The 21,036-nt window shown below is 41.6% G+C and overlaps 1 protein-coding gene across 1 annotated transcript in view; it reads right to left on the bottom strand.

Moving 5' to 3' along the window:
* The window catches only part of LOC128876964 (uncharacterized), a 426,442-nt gene extending 406,539 nt beyond the window's left edge, over window positions 1-19,903 (bottom strand). The window contains exons 1-2 of the mRNA XM_054123829.1: window positions 16,814-19,903; window positions 519-569 (exon numbers count right to left, since the gene is read on the bottom strand). Coding sequence (XP_053979804.1) covers window positions 519-569; window positions 16,814-19,903 — 3,141 coding nt within the window. The remainder of the gene's footprint in view (window positions 1-518; window positions 570-16,813) is intronic.
* Between the last annotated feature and the right edge of the window lie 1,133 nt (window positions 19,904-21,036).

Here is a 21,036-nt window from a genome sequence, read left to right as displayed (position 1 = left end):
ATATCCTCATCTCTCGAAAATGGCAATCCACGACACGCGATTCCGTGCTCGTAAATTATACGGGAACATCGTCGACTATGACATCGTCTGCTCGATACTTTCTCGAGCAAACATCGGCGAGCAAACACGGGGATCCCGCTCCCGTGAAAACTATGGTCGTAAAATTATGCTCAGCCCCTCTCCTCGTGGGGCGATTTCGTGGTTGGCTGAACACCAGTAATATATATATATATCGAACGAAGAGAGAAAGGGGTGCGTTCGCCTATTTCAACTTCCTGCTGCGAGCTCGAAGAAGCAGGAGCAACCCGTGGAAGGGGCGGGTTGAAAAGTTGTTTGGCCAAAAGTACGGGAAACTCGGTCGTGGGCATCGATCGGGCCTCTAACGAGCTCTTGGTAACTAGTTTGGAGCTAGATCGTTGCTACGGACACCCTATTTGAATTTGGTCTTTGTGTCGCAAAACCTAACGGTGCAAGACACCGATGACGGAAGCGTTGAGCACACTTGTGGAAAAACTTACCCGCACCTTCGGCATCTCCTTCAGGCCAATGGCTGGCTGGCTACGGTTGCTCTGTAACAGTGAAGGAAAATTCTGAGGTCAGTGAAATTAATTAACACGTGTTAGAACATTAAAGAGGGTTGATTATAATTTTCTAAAGTAAAAAGTGTAGGAGTGTACAGATCGTGGAAATAGATACGTCTTCAAAGCTCACGTCGAAAATTCTTGCATAATGCAATAGTTAACTTCTGATTTATTGGTAATTTCCTAGTGCCAGCGTAACGAGTAATGGATAATTCTCAATCAAGAGACATGGACATAAACTAAAAACTTTTTCAGCGGTCTATAAGGAATTGGAAAGCGATCCCGAAACGTGCGGGGGATTGCTGCGGTTATAAACGTCCAATGTCGTAGAGTAGGGTTACGTCAAACGAGGAAAACGACGTGACGTGAAACCTTTCATGGGATTTTCTCGAGATTAGTATCGTCAATTTATGGCGATGGACTGATTTTACGAGGAAGTAAAACTGCTTCGGTTTACAGTCCGTTTTAACCAATCCTGCTCGTTTCCTAAACCCGCTACTGAGAAATCAACTTTAAGGTGACAGAGTTAAAAAGTTATTCGTCTCATTTTCCTTGTAATCACTGTAAAGTCCTAACTGTGTAAAATAATTCCTTTATTTTCACGTTTTATTTGAAATAGCAGTATAGCAAAATGAATATAATCTCATTGTCGTGTTCGATTCAATTTGAAATAGGGCCGGTTTAACAACGTAAATAAACAGTTATTGAAATTTGATCATGGTTATGGACTCATGTTGTCATGTTCAGGATAATGCCCGCAATATGGAATTGGTAATGCATCGAACAATATGTAACGTTTATTTTATGTTCAGAATAATGTTTGTACCAGATTCATAAATTCCTTTAAGACAATTAAATATTTATTCTGTCTAACAATTAACGAAATATTATGTTTGTAGGAGTCCAAACGAAAAATAAGGCATGGAGATTCGAATCCACGATCCTCGGATCCACAGTCGACCACTTTACCTACGCGACCAATCCCGTGCCCTATGTTTCGTGTTCTCGTTTGACTTCTTATTGTTGGGTATGGGAGGTGCGAATATTACATACTTGCGATTAATCTAATAGAGGGTGATAAACAGTAAATTTCATATTTCCCAATACTGAAACAGAACATATGGAGACATGTTCGATAAGCTAATGCCATAAATCGATTAATAAACGATTCATACTGGCGTGCAATCCCCTCCCAAATTACTCAACGTTTCCGATGAAGTATTCGACGGTTTTGAAAGCACCAAATGAAGACTCTACGAGGTGTTCAGGAGCGTAAATCAGTGCGTGAAAAATTTGTCGCGTATGAATGTTAAAAAATGCGTTACTATCGCATCCCTTTATGGTGCACAGAACGTTCTGTCCCGACAGCGAATAAATCCGCTCCAGAAAAGCAACGTGTCGTTCTGTGCGGTATCGCCGACCGTAGGAACAAACGATAAAACGATAAATTCAGGAAACTGTCGAACCGTACAGTATCGTCGTGTCGGACCGTCATTGCTGGAAACGCGTAAATCTTAATTGGCCAAATGCAGCAGCGCGCAGCCAGTAACGTTAACCGACAACTACCAAAAACTGAACGCTGGAACTTGTTTCTGTCGCGTAACGAGCCAACGCCTAAATAATTCCATTCCACCATTATTTGCGCGATCCAAGTGCGTGGCGATTAACCCACCGTTACGTGAATTTTATTTTATTAAACCAAATATCGAACGCTCGTGTATTTACTGTTTGATCCATTCGAACCCTCGGAAGAGTGAAAAAATATATTACGCGCTGGAATATAAAAAAGTTCTTCTTAGCAGGACCTTTTTTAATAGTACTCGACAACCAATTAAACTGTGATTAATGCAAACACACACCAGCATCTCCCACAAGCTCCGAAACATCGTAGACGAGATTTTGCGACATGAAATTTGAAATTCAATCGCTCTATGCGCTATTACTGCGGGGAATATCGATTTTGACGAGATACCAGCGCCGCGATGAAGACTGGCAGCCAGATTGGTTTATTTCGGAGTAGTTCAAAGTCAACGAGAGTGCCGGATTGAGAAACAACGAATGTAGTGCGACGGCGATAATTAAGCGGTTTATCTCGATTAATTCAGGATAATTGCATCAGGTAATTAGTCCGATTAATCCGATGGCCCGACATGGCACGAGTAACACTGGTCCTCCTCGACACGTCCCCATTGGCCGAAATGTCGCAAACTCGACCACAACAACTGCTATCTTCAGAGCTCGGTACTTCCGGCTCTCAACTGGAAAATTATCTTACGCAGACTGCAATTGTAGGAAAATTAATTGTATAATTTCCTAATATAATTTTAAATCAGAAGAAATTGGCACTACCTGTGAGAAAATATTTTATTTTCCTGTAACATATTTTATATTATAGTATCTCGTACTTGTAACCAAGTAAGTTATTTCTAACATAGCTTCAGTTCCTTTGCTACATAATTCTATGTAATATTACTTTCCTTACGACTATAACCACCTACCCTTATTTTAATCCACTTATTTTAATCTCCAATTTCTATTCTAAATAATTCAATGCTCGATGTTATCAAAAATTCCTACATTCAGCTTGAAAAGGTGTGTCTAACATATAGTCGGTCCTATAAATATTCGTACCCTCTGTGTTTGTCAAAGAAGTTTGCTTAAATTAAATGCCATTGTTGATGTTTCCAAATAAACTTTTCATTATAGATACACGCACATGTAAAATCTATTTATGTACATATTTATTATAGGAAATTTATTTGGTAACATCAAACCTATCATTTAATTTAACAAAATTCCTTCAATAGACATAGAGGGTACGCATATACACGGTGTCTCAGAATTATTGTAAGAACCGGAAATGAGAGATAGCTGAGACGATTCCGAATCGCGATTTCGCGGGGCTCTCGGGCTCTCGCGACACAAATTGCATAGTTTCGTCCGTCCAGAAACTCATTCAAAAATAATCTCGCGACGACTCGCGCAATTCCGGCTGCGAGCAGAGGCGAAAAGTTTCGCGCTGGGAAACAAAACGCATTAATTCCGCGACGCCTCTGTCCGCGAGTTACAACCGATACGGAAGTTTAATCAAACTTCACCGTTTCTTGCCCCGAGGGCAGCTCGGAATTTGGCAACGACGCCTCCTCGTTGTCGCTGTATTTGTAATCGCGTAGACTTTTCCATCGAGTTGTCTCGGTGCTCGGCCAAACGGTAATATTCGAGAGTGGCTCGACCCAGTTTCGATAATTGCGCGTCGGTCCGGTTCCCTTAAGTTGCTCGATTCCTCGTCCGTTTTACCCTTTTTTTCCCACCTCCTCTGCCCTTTCGATTCCTTTTTTTATTTTTTATTGGCCGCTTAATCGGGCGAATCCGGGTCGCATCCGAAAGCTTCGTTCCAGAAGGCAAGGGCAAACAATTAGAGAAGGAACTCGAGGGAAAAATTAACCCTTTGAGCTGGCAGTCGCTCGTTGGAAATTTGGAAACTGCAATCGCGTCATATTTCATCACCTTGGAACCGCTTATTTAGAGACTGAGGAACATGTTCGCGATAATGAAGACAAATTTTGTTTTATGAGGGGAGCTTTTATGTGTGAGCCTAAGAGGCACTGGATTAGATCACTAAGCTTTAAAATGTATAGACTAATGAATTTTGCTAATGGTAGGTACATATTTATGTAAATATCTGTGAGTTTTATAATGGTATTAGTAAATGTTATCCAAATCGTATACATAGATGGCATACATTTACTAAAACCTATCATGGATAATAATTATACATGACAGCTAACTATCAGAGGACAGCAAAGTTACACTAGAATAATTGTTTTCATTTCTAACAAATTATACCCACATCAAACATTTTATTTCCAAGAACTTTTATCTATTCTTCATCTATTCTCATTGGATCTTGTTACAAAAGCACCATTTCATCTGCTTCGACAGAACCTATTAAAAAAGTCCCATAAATACTTACACCCCCGAATTGCACCCCTGCAATCAGCCAACATTACCAAAATTACCAAAACCATTACATTACTATTTATCGCCGAATAATAGACTCGAATCAGTAGATCACCGAAGTTTATCGTTACCACGATCACCAGAGCATTGAGATCGTGCAAATAAAAAGATTCTTCGCGAGGGAAACAGTTCCTCAGTGGGGCATTCATTAACGATCTCAAAAGCTGTGAAGTCTGCAGGTAGCATTCACTCCGAAACCTTTGGATAAACTTCCATTGCACCAGCAAGAAGATACGAAGAACTGAGCATTTCGTCTGCTCGTGAACCACTCATTAGTCAGAATTGGTAACGTTAATTCTGGTCAGAGGCAACTCCGGAGGAGGAGGGATTGAATACAAATCAATTTACCGGAACGAAGCGTGGCGTTAGGCGAAGTGGATATCAGGTGGATGTGAAAAATCCATTGGTGGATCGCCGTACAAAGGAAATGAGAATTCACGTTGCCGAGGTGGCCGCAGGCTACCTTCCCGTGACGTGCTATTCGGATAATTATATAGTCACCGCTGGGGCTTTGTGCAATCGAGAGTCGAGAACGAGAATGATATTTAATTCCAGTTAAAAGTAGTCGGGAGCCTTCGGATCGAACGTTACCGCAGTTCAAGGGTTGGCGGGGAAAATTGCGGACACGTTTGGGATTTTCTGGATCTCATTACCGGCGCGAACGTTTTCACTTCTGTTTCAATCTCTGGCGCCGAACTGTTGCCTTAAACGGGTGGAAAATACCTTGTTTGGGAAAATCACGTGCCAAGATTTTCTTTCCCTTTCGACACTTTTCTCGCTTCGTGCGCATTGAAATGCGAATACAATCCATCAGATATTTTACGTTGAGTCTAAACTGGAACACTTTGGTAGACGAAACTATTATTTTAGTTGAAGAATTATTTTCATAAAGATATTATAATTGAATCCTGTATCAATAGAAAATGTTTAAAAATATTATTCACAAATTCGATGAATGAAATTTCAATTTATTTCTGTCTTCATTAAGAATTTCCCTCATAATCAATTTGAAAATTTTCAATTAATATTTCATACTGTCTACCTTAAACTGAGTATGTCTGCCACGAATTTAATTATACATTAGCTTCTGCAATTACTGCACGCAGTATTTTAACTTTACATCAGGTCGCAGACATTGATTAGCGATATAATTAAGTAACAATTTATCATTGAAAATTCAGATGCCACTGGAAAGGTGCTTTTGATGTCGGTACCAGAAACAGTTTTTAATTCGTGTAGCTGACAAGCGGAGGCAGTTAATTTAACTGCTTCCATTTTCTGTGATAAAATCTTTCTCGGATCTTAGTATGCTTTACTGATGTAAGGTTGCAAAGTAAAGTCACACGCTCGTTGAAATGGGATTTGCTTTATGTATGGTAATTGGTAGAAAATGAAATACTGATTACATTCGTTGCTCGATAATTGCGTAATAAAATTCTCTCATTACACGCATAATCGGCATGAAATCTATTAAAAACGTATCATTGAGCCTGCATACTGGAAATTCATTATGCCGGCGAGTAATAATTATAACGACACGATGGTATAAACCGCAATGAAATAATTACTATTACTATCATTGAATCATTTGCATCGCATTTAACTCATTAATATTTCTGTCCGATTAAATAGATTAACATCGTTCGTTGCGATTAGTGATATTAACTAGTGCTAGTCAAATATTACCCAACTTTATTTTATAACAGATGAAACAGCTGCTGAAATAATAATTAATACTACAATTTTAATTAATTCGACTAGAACAGAAAATAGAATTTTTATTTTGTCTAGGAATATAATCGACAATTTCAATGAAAATTTGCATGTTACAAGTTCTGAAGTAAACGAATAAATAAACAAAGATTCTCGAATATAAAATTTCTAGTTCGAAAACAGTTCTTCCATAACGATATCGTACATAATACTTTTCCATTCCATGTAATATAGGCACGTACTGGTATTTTCTCAATGAAACTTTTTCTAATAAAAGTTCCGGAACAACTGTTTCCATCGAATTTTTATTACAACAGCTTTGAAGTATCTGTTCCGCGGGAATAGTTTTAAAAAAGATGGTAAAGTCTCCAGAAATCCCTTTCCACGAAAGCACCGCAGGATCGCAATACTTTTATCAAGAAAAAGTACAAGTTCAAACAGAACCCAACAAAAAATAAAAGTTAACTGCGTCCATCGATCCGAGGCATAATCCTTCCCCGAGATGTAAAATCACGACGCTTTATCGCGAGCACGTAGCCAGGGCGGAATCGATTTTCATATTCAGCGCGATGTAACGAAGGAGCGGGAAAAACAACAGTGAACGCCGGGTGCTAGTGATGGGGCCAATCCAATGATATATCCATTAATGCTGTTAGGTATCAATTTCCAAGTGTTATGGTATCAAACACGAAACGAAACAAGTTACAGTTTAGTTGGTTTAGTAAAACGGATGTGATAACGTTCCACGCGTAGTGTCGGTAGAATAGACACGGCAGCTATCGTCGAGACATTAACGAGGCAAACATGAAGAGAGATTATAGTTGTCTGGTTAATGACCACCTGAACTAGTTATCTCTTGGCACGTGGTTCTTGCAATTATTGAATCATTCTACAGTCTACTAGCTTTCATTTCATTTTATTTATTCAGTTATTATGGTTTTGCGTACTTTCTGTATTGTCCAATCACCTAAACTGAAGACATGCGAGTACAAAGTGCCTGTAAATATTTTTTAATTGCTTGAAGTGTAGAACGTTTTATATCTTTATGTAGAGATAAACGTATGTTCACCCTAGGCCTAACCTAGGCCAGTATCAGTAGAATAGACATACTAGCTATCAAAACATTAACGAAGCAGACATGAAGACAGGTTATAGTTTTATCAACTACCTAAACTAGTTACCTCTTCTCAAGCTGTTCTCCTATTCATTTGCGTCTAGTAACTTTCATTTAATTTTCCTCGTTCATTCATTTTCGCTTTGAATAATTTCTACATTGTTCAACCAACCTACAAACTTCCTCGTATAATTAAGAAATGCAAATGTTTTACAATCGTTTGAAATGCACCATTTTTACAATACGTAGCATTAACGTAAAAACGAGATCTATCTACATCAAAGGCAACTGCATCGATAGCATCGAAACTGGCGAGGAATTTCATATGTGGCATTCGCTAAACGCGTATCACTTCCGTGCAATGCAACTTTGCGCGGCGCAACGGAACGCGGAACGTCGATGACATGTCGGATAACGCAGCATAGTAGAAAGCATATGCAGTTTCGAAAGCGAAAGAATCCACGCGACTGATAATGAAAACTCGATCAATCCAATAATTCAACGCTGATTACGCACAGTTCGGTGCGTTTATTAAACGTTTCTTTATGGTTCAATCGTGCTCGGTGTACAGTCGTCCTAAATAATTTCGAATGAAGTAGAGTAAAACAAATGAATTAATTTCAAAAACCCTTTTATGTACAAAGCATCATTATTCCAATTATTCATCGATAAGAGCATATATATTCAAGTCTTTATTTTCAATGCTTTGATTGTTTAGGGTTTAATAAATACCGATAATTCATTGCTAAATGTATTTTAATACGCTCATCGATCGTTTACAAACATATCGAATGAACTTAATTTTTAACCGACTTTGAAAAGGAGGAGGTTGTTCAATTCGACATGTCTTTTTTTATTTTAAGAATCCTTCTTTTTCAACGCGGAAATCTGGCAGAAATTGTAATCGAATTTTTAAACAATTCTATAGAAGGTTTCGAAATAATACTTTTTTTGATGTAATAGAATTTTTCCAGGCCCTGTTAATAAATTAAATATACTCCAACCAAAGGAAGATGAACTTGCACTACTTTCATAAAGAACAGTTTCCATGACGCCGAATATTCTTACATTTCGAAACAATGGTCGCGCCAGGTGTTCCGTATTTAAAAAAAAATATTATAGTTACGTATATTTTGAAGCAAACGCTGCGAATTTTGGACTCGTTCCCTATGTATTCGTTGCGCTATGCCTGAAGTCGGTGACGACGGATCGTTGAGAAGGGTGAGCGATTCAGCGCACTTCCATTTTGTCCGTTTGCTCGAGTTCCCGTCAAAATGGAGGCTCGTTGCGAAGAAGGGTACGTCGAATCCCCACGAGTAACGTTTCCGACCTCTGTTCAACGTTTCCAACTTTCGACCGCTTCCCTTTTTCCTACATTCGTTTCCGCGATGCGATGCTACCTCGTGCGCCTCGTAAATTTTTTACCCGCTGTCGGTGTATCGGGGATAATTGTATCAGTCGCGAAGAAAATGAGATTTTCTACATTTTCTCGGGGTATTCCGTTTCGATGGTTATTGGTCGCGCACCGACACTCGATCCTGGAATGTACGCTCGTTGCTGCGATTCTTTAACCTTCGGTATTTCGATTTAAACGGGATTCCACTCGGACGATTCGGGATGTTTAAATCGTAGCAATCAGGTAGAGATTGCGTAACATCGCCGAGTTAAAAGAGACAATCTTGCTTCTGATAATGGAGAAACTAGGGAGATTAATAGGGTAAAGTTTAGAGAGTTGGAGCTTGGATTTTAATTTATAAAAAAGATTTGCTTTATTTGGATCGTTCTACAAAATTGATCGTTTCGCACAATATTGGTTATTATGAGCTAGTATTTGTTCACTCCGTATAAATAATTGTGCGACTTTAAACAGGAAGTGATACAAGAATGTACCAAACACAACGAAAGGTTTGTTACTGTGTCACGTACAGAGATTATATTCTCTCCCATAACTGGTCCAACAGATTTAAAAAAAATTCTGAAATTGTATTTCAGAGCTGAATCGAATCATGCGCAGTTTATCGATTACCGATCCTCCGGCGTACGTGCTTGGATTTCCATTAAAGATATCTCGTTCCTTAAGTGAAATGTTCAGGTATGAATGCATCGGAAGGAGCATTTTCTTCCGCTCGAAGAAATGCGAAAAGTGTAACTGGAATCGACGTGATTTCGTTTGACTCGTCGTCTTATTTAATATTCATCCTCACTCTTTTCCAAATAAAGCATACAGACGAATGAAAGAATCATTATTTATCTAACACGTGGAAATCTCGTTCTGATTTAAAAAAAATAGATGGCAAAGAATATTACAAAAACCAATAGACCACTAAGCCTTGTAATAAAATTCCTAACTTAACATGGTCGGTGTATAGATCCATCGTTCCCCAGAACTCAATCACGTGAATCAATATTTATGTAATTTGAAATACACTCAACATCTGATTCAACAAGGTACCTCGCTCAGCTACCGCACTGGTACAACCTTCTCTGCCTCTCTCCCTCTATACCTTTCGAAGACTTTGCAATCTTTCAATTAATCTCGGTTACGGTTATTTCCATTCAGTACACGTCGCCAAGAACAAGATTGCGGTTTCTGCAAACGAAGGGTATTGTCGACGAACGGATTATGAAATTAAATAGTTTGGCATCGATCGAAACACGAGAGGGAATCTAGATACACTGGCTCTTGGAATACAGCAAAGTAGGGTGGAAACATTTTCCACTCAGCCTATGCGATTTATCTCCTTCGTTTCAGCATCTATTCTAATCTATTCCCTCATTAATTGTCCTTAATCAATCACCTTCTTCTCTAGGGAATTTAAGAATATTTTCACTCGAAGGTAATTTTTTCTCGAAAGAATTGACGAGGTATATACGAAAGTATAACAGGTTTAAATATCTGTTAAGCAAATTAACCATTCCGTAAAATGGTGAAACGTCTCCAATAGACGCTAGCAACCCATTCGAGTGGTTGACGGGATTATGGAACTGGAAAAAATACATTGAAACGCGTAGCTGCCGTTGTAACTCCGCGAAACGAATGTAACGAGGATCAGGAATAATTCCCAAGCATCGTGGCATGACGTCTCGCGTGATTGCGACCGTGATTTCGCGTTTCGAGCTTCGTTGTGAGTTCTTCGTCCCTTTATTATCCACGTTCCTTTTTTTTTACCCCGTTTTTTCCGCTGAACCAGCCGCAAATTCAACCGGCTGTTTTATCTGCAGTTATAGAAGCCATACGGCCGTGCCAAATCTGATTAACTCGTCGGCTGCTCGTCGTTTCGTGCGGCACGATTTTTAGTGGCACATGCAAACACACGGTCCAGCCACCGTCAAAGACATCCAACCTAGCTAGAGGCTCCAGTCTATTGTTACCTCGGACTTTTGTGGACCGTAGAACGGATTGTTTTCGGTCTCGTCGGCGACAGTTTTCATTTTGCCATTCAGGGAAACGCTGAAAGTTTTTGTTACACGTGTTGTCCCAAGGTATTCCCCAATGAATGGTCGCGACTTAAAATGGGCGTGGAAAGCGCTTTCCAACTGTGTTTTCGAATGGATACCGTGGGCATTGCTGGGAAGATTGGTGAAATTTATCGAAATTAATATCTAATCGTGTTGGTCGATCTCTAGTGGGTGGGTATGATACTCGTATGGGAAGTAATTATTCCTTTGTTAATGTATAAGAGCACTGAATAATTGAGATGAGCGTGGGGGACATGATTTATTCGTAGATGAATAGTTGTGTAAATATTTTTGAGGATACATTGTAGAATTTGAAGAAAAGATATAGCATCACAAATAAGAAAATGTATAATAAATATTATAAAGGAATAAAAATATTGCAAAAAAAAAACATTATTTTTCTAACTCCTTTAAGGGAAAGGTTTACTTTTTAACAAATTTTGAGAAATAGTTTTTAGTTCCACAATACAACAACGAAGCAAATATTTCGAAGCTAAACAAGAACTATTTGTTCACCTAATCCAATTCGGGCCGACATTATTGTCTCGCGATATTGATGTATACAGCGAAATTATACAGGGCTTGGCGTGATGGTGAATGTGGCAAGGAGCCATTAGTTTCAATTTGCAAGCATAATTCCGAGAGATGCGAGGTAGTTAAGCTCGAGTATCATGAAAATAACGAGATCAACTGAATTTATAAAATGCGAGCGGGAACATGATTGTGTAAAATGGGGAATAGGAATTATCGCTAATTGCATTTACGAAGGATTATTATTTTCATACGTCTGCGAAAGTTGAATCTAAGTATGTATCGCACATAGAAACTGTACTCCTCGTTCTTTAGTCATCGAGATTTCGAATTCTCGAACGAAACAGTTTCTGAATATTGATAAATCGATGAATGCTTCCGTTTAACTCCTAGATTCGATAGCATCGCAGTATCTGGCACAGATCGATTAGTAAGCATTCATGGGCTGTGAATGAGGGCTGTCGATTGCGAGAGATACGTCTGAACTCAGACGTGATTCGATGTTATTTCAATTTTAATGCCAGGAAATACTACGTTCTGAGGGAACCTTATTGCAAGTCAGATTTTCAAGCTATTATTCATGAGACTAAGCTTTCCGCGTAATTGACATTTAAATAATCTTAAACACGTGATAGATTATACATTCCTGAATATTAAATTTTCTAAACAGAACCATTCTTCACTCATAACTGATAATTTTTGGGCAGTCCTGGATTATAAATTGATTTAATTATAATATATAGATCGAATCTACAGCCCACGTGGCAGCTAGTAAACACACTCCTTCAACCTAACGTTTCTCCTTACATCAGTTCAGAAAACAAAACAAAGCAAAGACAGCCAGTGCCAACCATGAAATAATAAGGTTAATAACGGAAAGTACAAATTGGCTTAAATTCTAACATAAACAATTCCTGAATCAATTTTCCGTCGCTCAATCACCTGATGGGCATCTTGCCTCTATGTTTTGCGCCTTGAATTTGATAAAAATCCACGCATTTCAACGTCGGCTTCCTGATGACCCTCAGTGTCTCCAACAGAGGAAACAGCTATCTACGTCAATGATTAAAACGAATCCGTATAAATGGAGGAAGCGACTTTTGAATAGCGCAGCATCGCACGGTCCCCCGTCCCCTTTCTGTTGACGCTTTCAAAGCATCGACCCAGAGCAGATACGATCGAGAAATGGATGCATTCACGGCAGCCACGGCGTTTTATTCGTTTTCTACCCCGAAAAGCTGGAAATACGCGCGGGCCGAGCTCCAAGGAGAAGAAATGGCCGAACAGAGGCGACACTAGCCAAATAAGTCAATAGCTGCGACACGTTCCGATGCCTTTCGGCGATTCGCTCTTGCGGAATCCATTTCGATTTGGCCTCGTATCGAAAATATACATCATCGGGGTCAGAGGCTCCTTAAAGGGGCACGCCTGGGGCGCGATGTCCGTGAAATTGTTCCCCTGTTACGATAAACCTCTTGAAAAGTCCAATTCGTCGAGTGGTTGCTTAGCCTGGCTGAATCACTTAGGCTGAGTTAGGCAGCTTCCGCTACTTAGAGTACTCGTACTATTGAATAGGTTTTAGGGTTAATGATCGATGGAATATACCATCTATGGACTATGATCACTTGCTAATTGCTGGTAATTGTCTGGGTTTAATTATTTTTCTTTGACTAAGGAAACATCATTTTATGATTGAAGTATTTACATATGAAGATAAGAGGTAGCCAGTCAGAACATAATTATTGAAAGCATAGGATTTATTTAGTTGTGGGAAGGAATCTAATAAAATTACACTCGTACCAAACGTCAAAAATAAAGCATGTCTCTTTCTTTAACATGGATTTTCGATCACCCTGAGTTTGTCAGTTCGAACGGCTCACTTCTGGGACCAGAAATTGAACCGAACGATTATTTCCGTAAACTCGACACATGGTCCGCGAAGCATGGTCCATTAATATCGCGAAATTGTGTCACCAGGACTACCTGTTTCGCCATTGCCAAGCACGCTCGCGAGTGTTGGAAGAACGAGACATTAATTACATTAGAATGGAACGCGCTTGCTTGGCTAGACACTTGGCCTAGCAAGAATCCCCCAGCGAGTAAACGAACCAACGGTGCCTGGCCAAAGACGGGGGAATTCCCCTAACCCTCGTATTGTCGGCGCGGTTACAAAGGGTCGCGACAAATTACCCAGGAAGGGAAAATCTTTTCTCTTAGCAACCTGAAAACTTTACACCTTTGACGACTATTGTGCCGGGTGCTTCCTTTGACTAGCAAATCACTCTTGTCCCGTGAACATAAATTTGCGCCACCTAGACGGACGGGAATAATTTTAAGCTTGAAATGAGTGAGTTATGGGAACTGGATTGCGCTTCAGTCGGTCTGAGTAATGGTGAGTGATTATGTAGAGAGCGGAGAAGATTAAATAGTCTTAATTCGAGCGGAGAAAATTAAATAGAATAATCTTCTTCGCTGTGGCTTATGGCGATGTTTAAGATAAGGAAAAGGATTTCCGCGGATGATCAATCTACTTGTAGTAATTCATTGTACGCGTAGTAAGGATATTCTTAAACAGGTATTCATTTTTTTTAACTATATACACGTATATTCTCGTGAATGTTTCAATTGAAAATGGAGGAGGGATGTACATTATGGACACCCTATTAAAAAAATCAAAAAATAAATAATATTCAGGGGCACAGCACTCTCCTCTACACATATACCCTGGGAGAGGGCTAATACATTGCACCTTATGACTAGATTAAAAATAGAATATCCTTTTTAGAAAATAGAAAACTAAAATTCGTTTAGAGGTGTAATATTCTCTTCTATCAAAAATTTCCCACAGTAATTCTCACAGAACACACGAGTCCTTTAAACATTCCTCACCATATACAATCTTACAAACCATAAAAATTCAGTTAATTAAAAAGAAACACAAAAAATGGCGTAACCCGAGCCACAAGATCACATTTCAAATCACATTTTAAACGAAAATACACACGATTACAATTTCGCTTTGAATTAGAATCTCGTGTGCTTTCATTTAAAATAAAAACATCGGATACATTCCAATCTGTGTTTCACTAAAAAACAAGCTTCTAAAGCCCCTTTATATTCCTTTCTGCGTCATTAAATCCTTCATGCGCTTCGTGTAGCGTTTTTGTTTGCTCGTATCATCGTTGCCGCGAAGGGAAAGAAAAGCGTGACGTTACCGAATCCCGTCACAAGGTCTCCAGGAGGATCCTCCTCGTCAGGCGGGTTGGATAACGCACAGTGGTCGGAAATGCGAATTCTCTTTACTCCTCCATTGTCCACCGCGTTGCGACGGAGGTATATTTGCTCTTCTGAGAAAGTAAACTCTGGGAGCTTTTCATACGCGCGCGACTCGCAGCGCTAACCCAATTTCGCCAGAACGACGCCAGCGGAGGTTTGGCAGCTACGTATTCGCGAAGAGGGACGGTTATTTGCCTTCCTGCACGGCTATGCGCGTCGCCGTCTTTTATGCAAAATATCGGAAGAGATTGGAAACGTCTGTCCTCCGGGGGAAGCGTCGTCGATAGTTAAAATAATATCGCCATCGCTGGAAAGTCGATGCGGATGTCTGAAAATATTTTCTGTTGACCACAGTCGAGGACTCGACAAAATGTTTCTTGCTGTTCGGAGGAGATACAAAGAGAAATATATAATATAGCGGTCGTAACACATCGATGTACTAAATTGAGGTCACTGAGATTTTTTTTTAGGTTGAGTTGAAGTGATTTTTGGGGAGCAATTTTGCAAAGGTACCTTTACGTTTCACGTTACATTTCTTCAGACTGAATTAAAATTAAATAAAGAACCATTCTTCTGAAATAAGTTACGAGTTTCAGCCTAAATCGACAAACGAATCAACAATCAATATTTTGTACTCACGACAAAATTCGAAGAATGCAAGAAACGTATACACGAAAGATAAAAATGATATACTTTTAAGACTGTCCTATGGCACAAGCAAACAAAATCCATTCGAGGAACGTACAAAGGATACGTTCTCGATAGTAGGAAGAAGAATACCCTCGTGATACGATATTCCAGGGAAGCGAACCTATCCCGCAGTCACGAAATCGTGGAGTCGCGATTCGAGACACGTGACGTTCGAACGTGTAACTTCGCCGTCAGCGGGACATTTAGTTTTACAGCACGAACGAAATTGTCTGAAGTCTAGACTGAGGGACAGAGCGAGAAAATAGAGCCGAAGGTACACGGGGACTAGTAACGAAGTTTTCAAAGACAACATCGAACCTGATATATAACGAGTTCATTCCACTCCGATCCGACGACAAAAACTGCAAGCGGAGATCTCTATCCGGGGTTCTTCGGCTACCCATCATTCGTCTCTTGTGCTCTTTGCCCGCTCTAGCGTCTCTATAGCCAGAGAAACGTGAAAGGACCCACTCTCTCGTGCATCACTCGTCCAAGGTCCGTGGATCATAATTCTACAAAGAATTATCGAATAACCAGCGAGTATACTTTGACCGTTCGAGTGTTTCCTATTACGGGGTCTCGTATTCTGTTTTGCAATCATTAGCTCCCTTTTGTTCCGCGCTGGGTTCGAGATAAAACAAGATTCGTGGGATCTGCGAAACAAAAGGTTCGTTATTTCAAGGGATAAAATCGCTCGTTGTAACCTCTAGTCGAAGTTTATTCGATGCGAGTTAATGGATCTCGCTCTTTTTGCTGGAATTTTTTCAATCGAGTGGAAACGTTGTTATGGATCGTTGAAAGCATTCTAGAATTTAACACTGGACTGGAAAAAGTTACGTTGCACGAACCAATGAGTGTCCAATTTGTTTCAGAAATATCTAAATTTGAATGCTATGTTTAAATTGCCTTTAAATTCATCACCATCTAGAATTTTACAAACCGCAATAATATATTTAGTTACAAAGAAACACAAAATATGGCGCACACCGTGATCACATTTTAAACGAAAGATACATATGAAATTTTGCTTTTATTTACAATGGCGTGTGCTTTCATTTAAAATAAAAACATCGGATACATCCCATTAAAATTTAAATATAAATTTAATATAAAAATTTTCAAAATAAATTTTTCATTAAAAAACAAGTTTCCAAAGACCCTTTATTTCCCTTTTTACGTCATTAAATACTTTATTCATTCCAAATCTCGAAAGCGACACATGTATCATTCTATACAAAATTGAAGTTATCGTGAAAGTTAATTTCGTTCCTTTATCGTACGAAACCCGTATATTCTCATCGTATCCTCAACAAAATTAACAAAAAATTAATTCCACTCCGTCTTTCAAGAACTAAGGAGGTCGAGCTACCACATACTACGGCATCATGCAAAAATCAACAAAACTCGCTGATCTCTCGAGTATCCTTACCTCCGACTCAGGCGACTGAATGATCAGGGACGTTCTCGGGGGCTTTTCCGGCGGCACCTTCTTCAGGGTTCCCGTGAAAGTCGCGGTAGCGCCGCCTGGCGACGCAGCGGCGCCCTCGTGGCCGTCGATCTGACATTGAAGCCGATGGAACTGCGTGAACGAAACACGCGACGTGTCGGAGCGCTCGAATTGCGGCAGACACGGCAACGGCATCTGCGACATGCTCGGTATCTGTATAGAATTTGGGTCGCCGGTATCGTGCTGAAGCCTCGGCGACAGCTTCTCGCGGACAGACGATTGGCAGGATTGATGATTAGAGTTCTGTGAATAGGAGGCAGTCAATAACGTTTGATGATGACTGTGCGAGGGATGCTGGCTCTGTGACGCGCAGCTCTTATCGGGCTGTTCCTGGTGGTTGGGCAGTGAGTTCGATTGGACCTGATGGATCTCGTTACCGATCGCATACTGTTGAAAATCCGCGGATCTTTGCAGCTTATCGCAAAGCTGATTCTGCGCCTGGAGGCTTTGCAAACGCGCCTGGTAGTCGCTCTGCTGATGCTGGAACTGAGCAACCTTGTCCAGAATTTGATTCTGGTTCTGAAGACACTGAAGCTTCGCTTGGAGATCGCTCTGTTGGCGCTCGAATTGGCTGAGCTTCTCGGAAATCAAATCGAGATTCCGTTGATTCTGTAACTGCTGCTGCTGGGCCTGGAGGGAGTCAGGCTTCTCGTTCTGGGAGTCGAGCTGGCTTTGAAGATTATCCGTTTGGCTCTTGCTGTGAGTCAACAAATTACTCGAGATATTGTAACTCTTGCGATGGCTGTGTATAATGTGATCGACCTGATCGTTCGGTTTGTTCAGGTTCGTGTCACCGAAGTCAGTCACCACGGTCAGGACAGTCTTCGTGTCCAGTTTCGCTTCGCTGAGAGCTGGATACTGGTGACATATGTTCGGACTGGCTCTCTGCGACGGAACAGTGCTGACTGCTGGTCCAAGATTAGCTACAGAGCCGCTGATAGGCTGGTCGTCGAACTCCTTCCTCGACAGCTCCATGTGCTTCGTTAAATCGGCGCTGACATGTCGAAGATGACGACGTTGCTCCATTATCGTGCTCTGGCTGATATTGGGCAACGGTTGGAAAGCGGACTGCGTCATCCTCGTCTCTTTCCGTTCCTCCGTCTGATGCAAGGGCCTGGAATCTCTCCTTTCCTCCGACTGATTGCGAGAACGCGGGCTAGTAGACATCATCTGATTCTGAATTAAATTCTTCTCGTGCTCCTGTCGTTGTCTCTGCTCCGCCCATATCGCCAACTCCTGTCTAGTTTTCTCGAAGTTTTGATTCACGAACGAGGGACTCTTCTGTCCAGCACGGTCCACGGAAGTTTCGCGAATCGGCACGAACGGCATCGGCGATCTCCTTACGTCCTCCATTCTCTTCCCTTCGATTGTCATCGGTGATCTTCTATGTTCCTCGAAGTAATCGGACCGTCTGTTTTCTTGCGGCATCGCCACTCGCTGATTAGGGCTCACGTTACCCCACTCGGGCTTCCTATCAGCCCCTATGCTCTTCCTATTTTCCTGTCTCGCATCGAAGGCCATCGGCGATACTCTCAAGCTCGCGTCCAATCGCCTTTGATCAGGCGGGTACACTTGATTGGCTTCCACTCGTTTCGGATCCGCCATGCTCGCGGGCTTCCTGGCCGGTATCAATATTTCTTGATTCGTATCGCCGGGAAACGTGAAAGTAATCGTGTCGTTTCGACGCGGGAAGCTCGACGTGACGTCCACGGAAATAGATTTCCTATGTTCGGACCTGGCCACGTACAGCCCGCACTCGGTGGCCACCGCCTCGCATATCTTCTCCCGTCCAGGTGGATCACCGTTGGTGTCGACGTAAAGACCGTCCTGCCTCGTCCTTGGTGTCTGATTGATGGTCGCCAGGTATCTTCTCTCTTGTCCGTCAGCGATTATCTGCGTGCCTTGAACGATTATCGCTCCTTCGCTGCGGTGGATCTGATCCTGAGGAGGATTCTGCCCGGAGTCATACTTAGGCTTCTGCATGCCTGGAACGTCGACGCTCGCGGACTTCCTGTGACCAGTGTCGTGAGTGATCTTCGAGTTTCCTCGCGGGGGGACCATGGGCTTGGGTCCACGACTGGGTCGATCGGTGGTAGCGATGGCGATGCCGTGAGCAACGTTCTGAGCGATGGGTTGAATGATGGGCTGAGTCTGGTACTGACCTAGGTCTTGAGAGAATCTCTGCGGGTTAGGGGACTGCTGACCGAACTGCTGAGCTGAATAGATGCCCGCATGGGGATTGTAGGGGACTGGATTCATGACTGTCTGAGGGTACTGACTGTAGGAGTACTGAGGCTGCGAGCTAAATTGATAGCTAGGGGGCTGGGGCACTACTACTCCTGAGAAATATGGCGGCTGTGGACTGGCTGATTGAGAGGGTATCTGAGACCCATGTTGCACTGTCACGTATTGACCCTGGCCAGCGAACACTGGATTCGTCGCGCCTCCTTGGTACAGAGCTGGATCTCTATATGTAACGTCTCTGGTTACGTAACCGGCTCTCTCAGCGTACTGTGCCTGCTGAGGGTACATCTGAGGTCTGATCTCGAACTGATTTCGTATCTGGGTGTACTGGGTCTGGTCGTAATCAGGCATGAATTGAGGGTGAGTTTGGACCAGTAGGGTTTGAGTGCTGGTTTGAGAAACGTGCTGGGTCTTCTCGATGGCGGTTTTATCTTGAGTGTACTGCTGAGGAGGAAGCTGTCCCGATGGGGGGTGTCTATCCTCAGGGAGACCTACCACCGATTGCCTTCTACCACCTGGATATTGACCGGTCTGAGCCTGTTGCTCTTGATTCTTCCCTGCGGTTTGATTCTGTTGTGGCTTGTCTTGCACGAACCTCTCGTACTCGATGGTCCGATTCTCGAAGCCATTTGAGAGATCCTGCTTGGAGTTGTCGGCAGGCGGCTCCGCTCGACCGTTCTGACACGTGGTCTGTTGGTTCTCCATCGTCTGATCAGCTTGGTTCTGCTCCTGGCTGTCGTTCGCTTCACCCGATCCAGACTGCGACATACTGGCGGCCCCCACCGACGGTCGTCCGCCGATGTAGCCGAAAATTCGCCCCAATCCGCACACCGTGACGACTTACCGAGCAACTCTCTGTTGGAAATTTAGAACCTCGTCTGAACGCAATCGCCCTGGATCGCGTTTTCACGCCTCGTGGATTCCGCTAGGTCGACTTGAGGCATGTAAGCGCCGATATCCGCCCGTTTTCTCCACGTCGAGCGCCTGTTATCTTTGAAACCTTCTTCTTTTCACTTCCTTGGTGGATATCTGAGGTACAACTGATTCAGAGAGGATATCCTGAACGTCGACGAAATTCAGGAGAAGTTAATTTTATTGATAAGTTCTTTCCTTTGAGTTTTATCAATGTCTTATATTTTGATGAATTTCTTTGAATCTCTTAGTCAGATAACTTGATTTTATTTATATGCTTTCGTATATTATGTCTAGTAGCTTCTCGAGTGTTTGATCAATGTCTTGTTTTTTGATGAATGTCGTTGGACTCCTTAGTTAGATAACTTGACTTGGTTTATAAGCTTTCGTCTGTTAGTTTCGTTTAAGGTCTCTAGTTAGACAACTTCATTTTATTAATAAATTCTTTCCTCTGTGGCTAGTGAATATTTTCTTAAATGTCAACGAACCTCTTTTAGTCTATTTAGACATCTTCTATTGATGTGCTTAGTACTAGCTTTTTAAATATCCATGAATTTCTTTTACAGTCCCTAGTTATACGATTTGATTTTGTTAATAAATTCTGTTCCTTCGTGATTAGTAAATACCTTCTTAAATACCGACGAATTTCCTTGGCAGTCCCTAATCGGACAACTGGATCTTAATAATAAATTTTTCTCTTCAAATCCCGTTCTTTTTTTCTCTAGAATTGTCTGGTTTCTCTCCGTTAATAAATTGCAGATTCAGCGAGTAATTGCACGTGAAAGTTTTAAGCATTTGTACGAGCCGTTCTTTGAGCCCGAACCATGTGTTCCCCGTTTCGCGACGCGTAAAGGGAAATACGCAATTGCGAATGTAATCTCTTTTATTGCATCCTTTTGATTCTCTCTCTCTCTCCCTCTCTCTCCCCCCCTCTCTTTCTCTCTCTCTCTCTCTCTCTCTCTCTCTCTCTCTCTCTCTCTCTCTCTCTC

Source organism: Hylaeus volcanicus, chromosome 5, assembly GCF_026283585.1.
Source record: "Hylaeus volcanicus isolate JK05 chromosome 5, UHH_iyHylVolc1.0_haploid, whole genome shotgun sequence".
Classification (NCBI taxonomy): domain Eukaryota; kingdom Metazoa; phylum Arthropoda; class Insecta; order Hymenoptera; family Colletidae; genus Hylaeus; species Hylaeus volcanicus.
The sequence above is the reverse complement of the archived record's forward strand: the minus strand, read 5'-3'. Positions and strand labels throughout refer to the sequence as shown.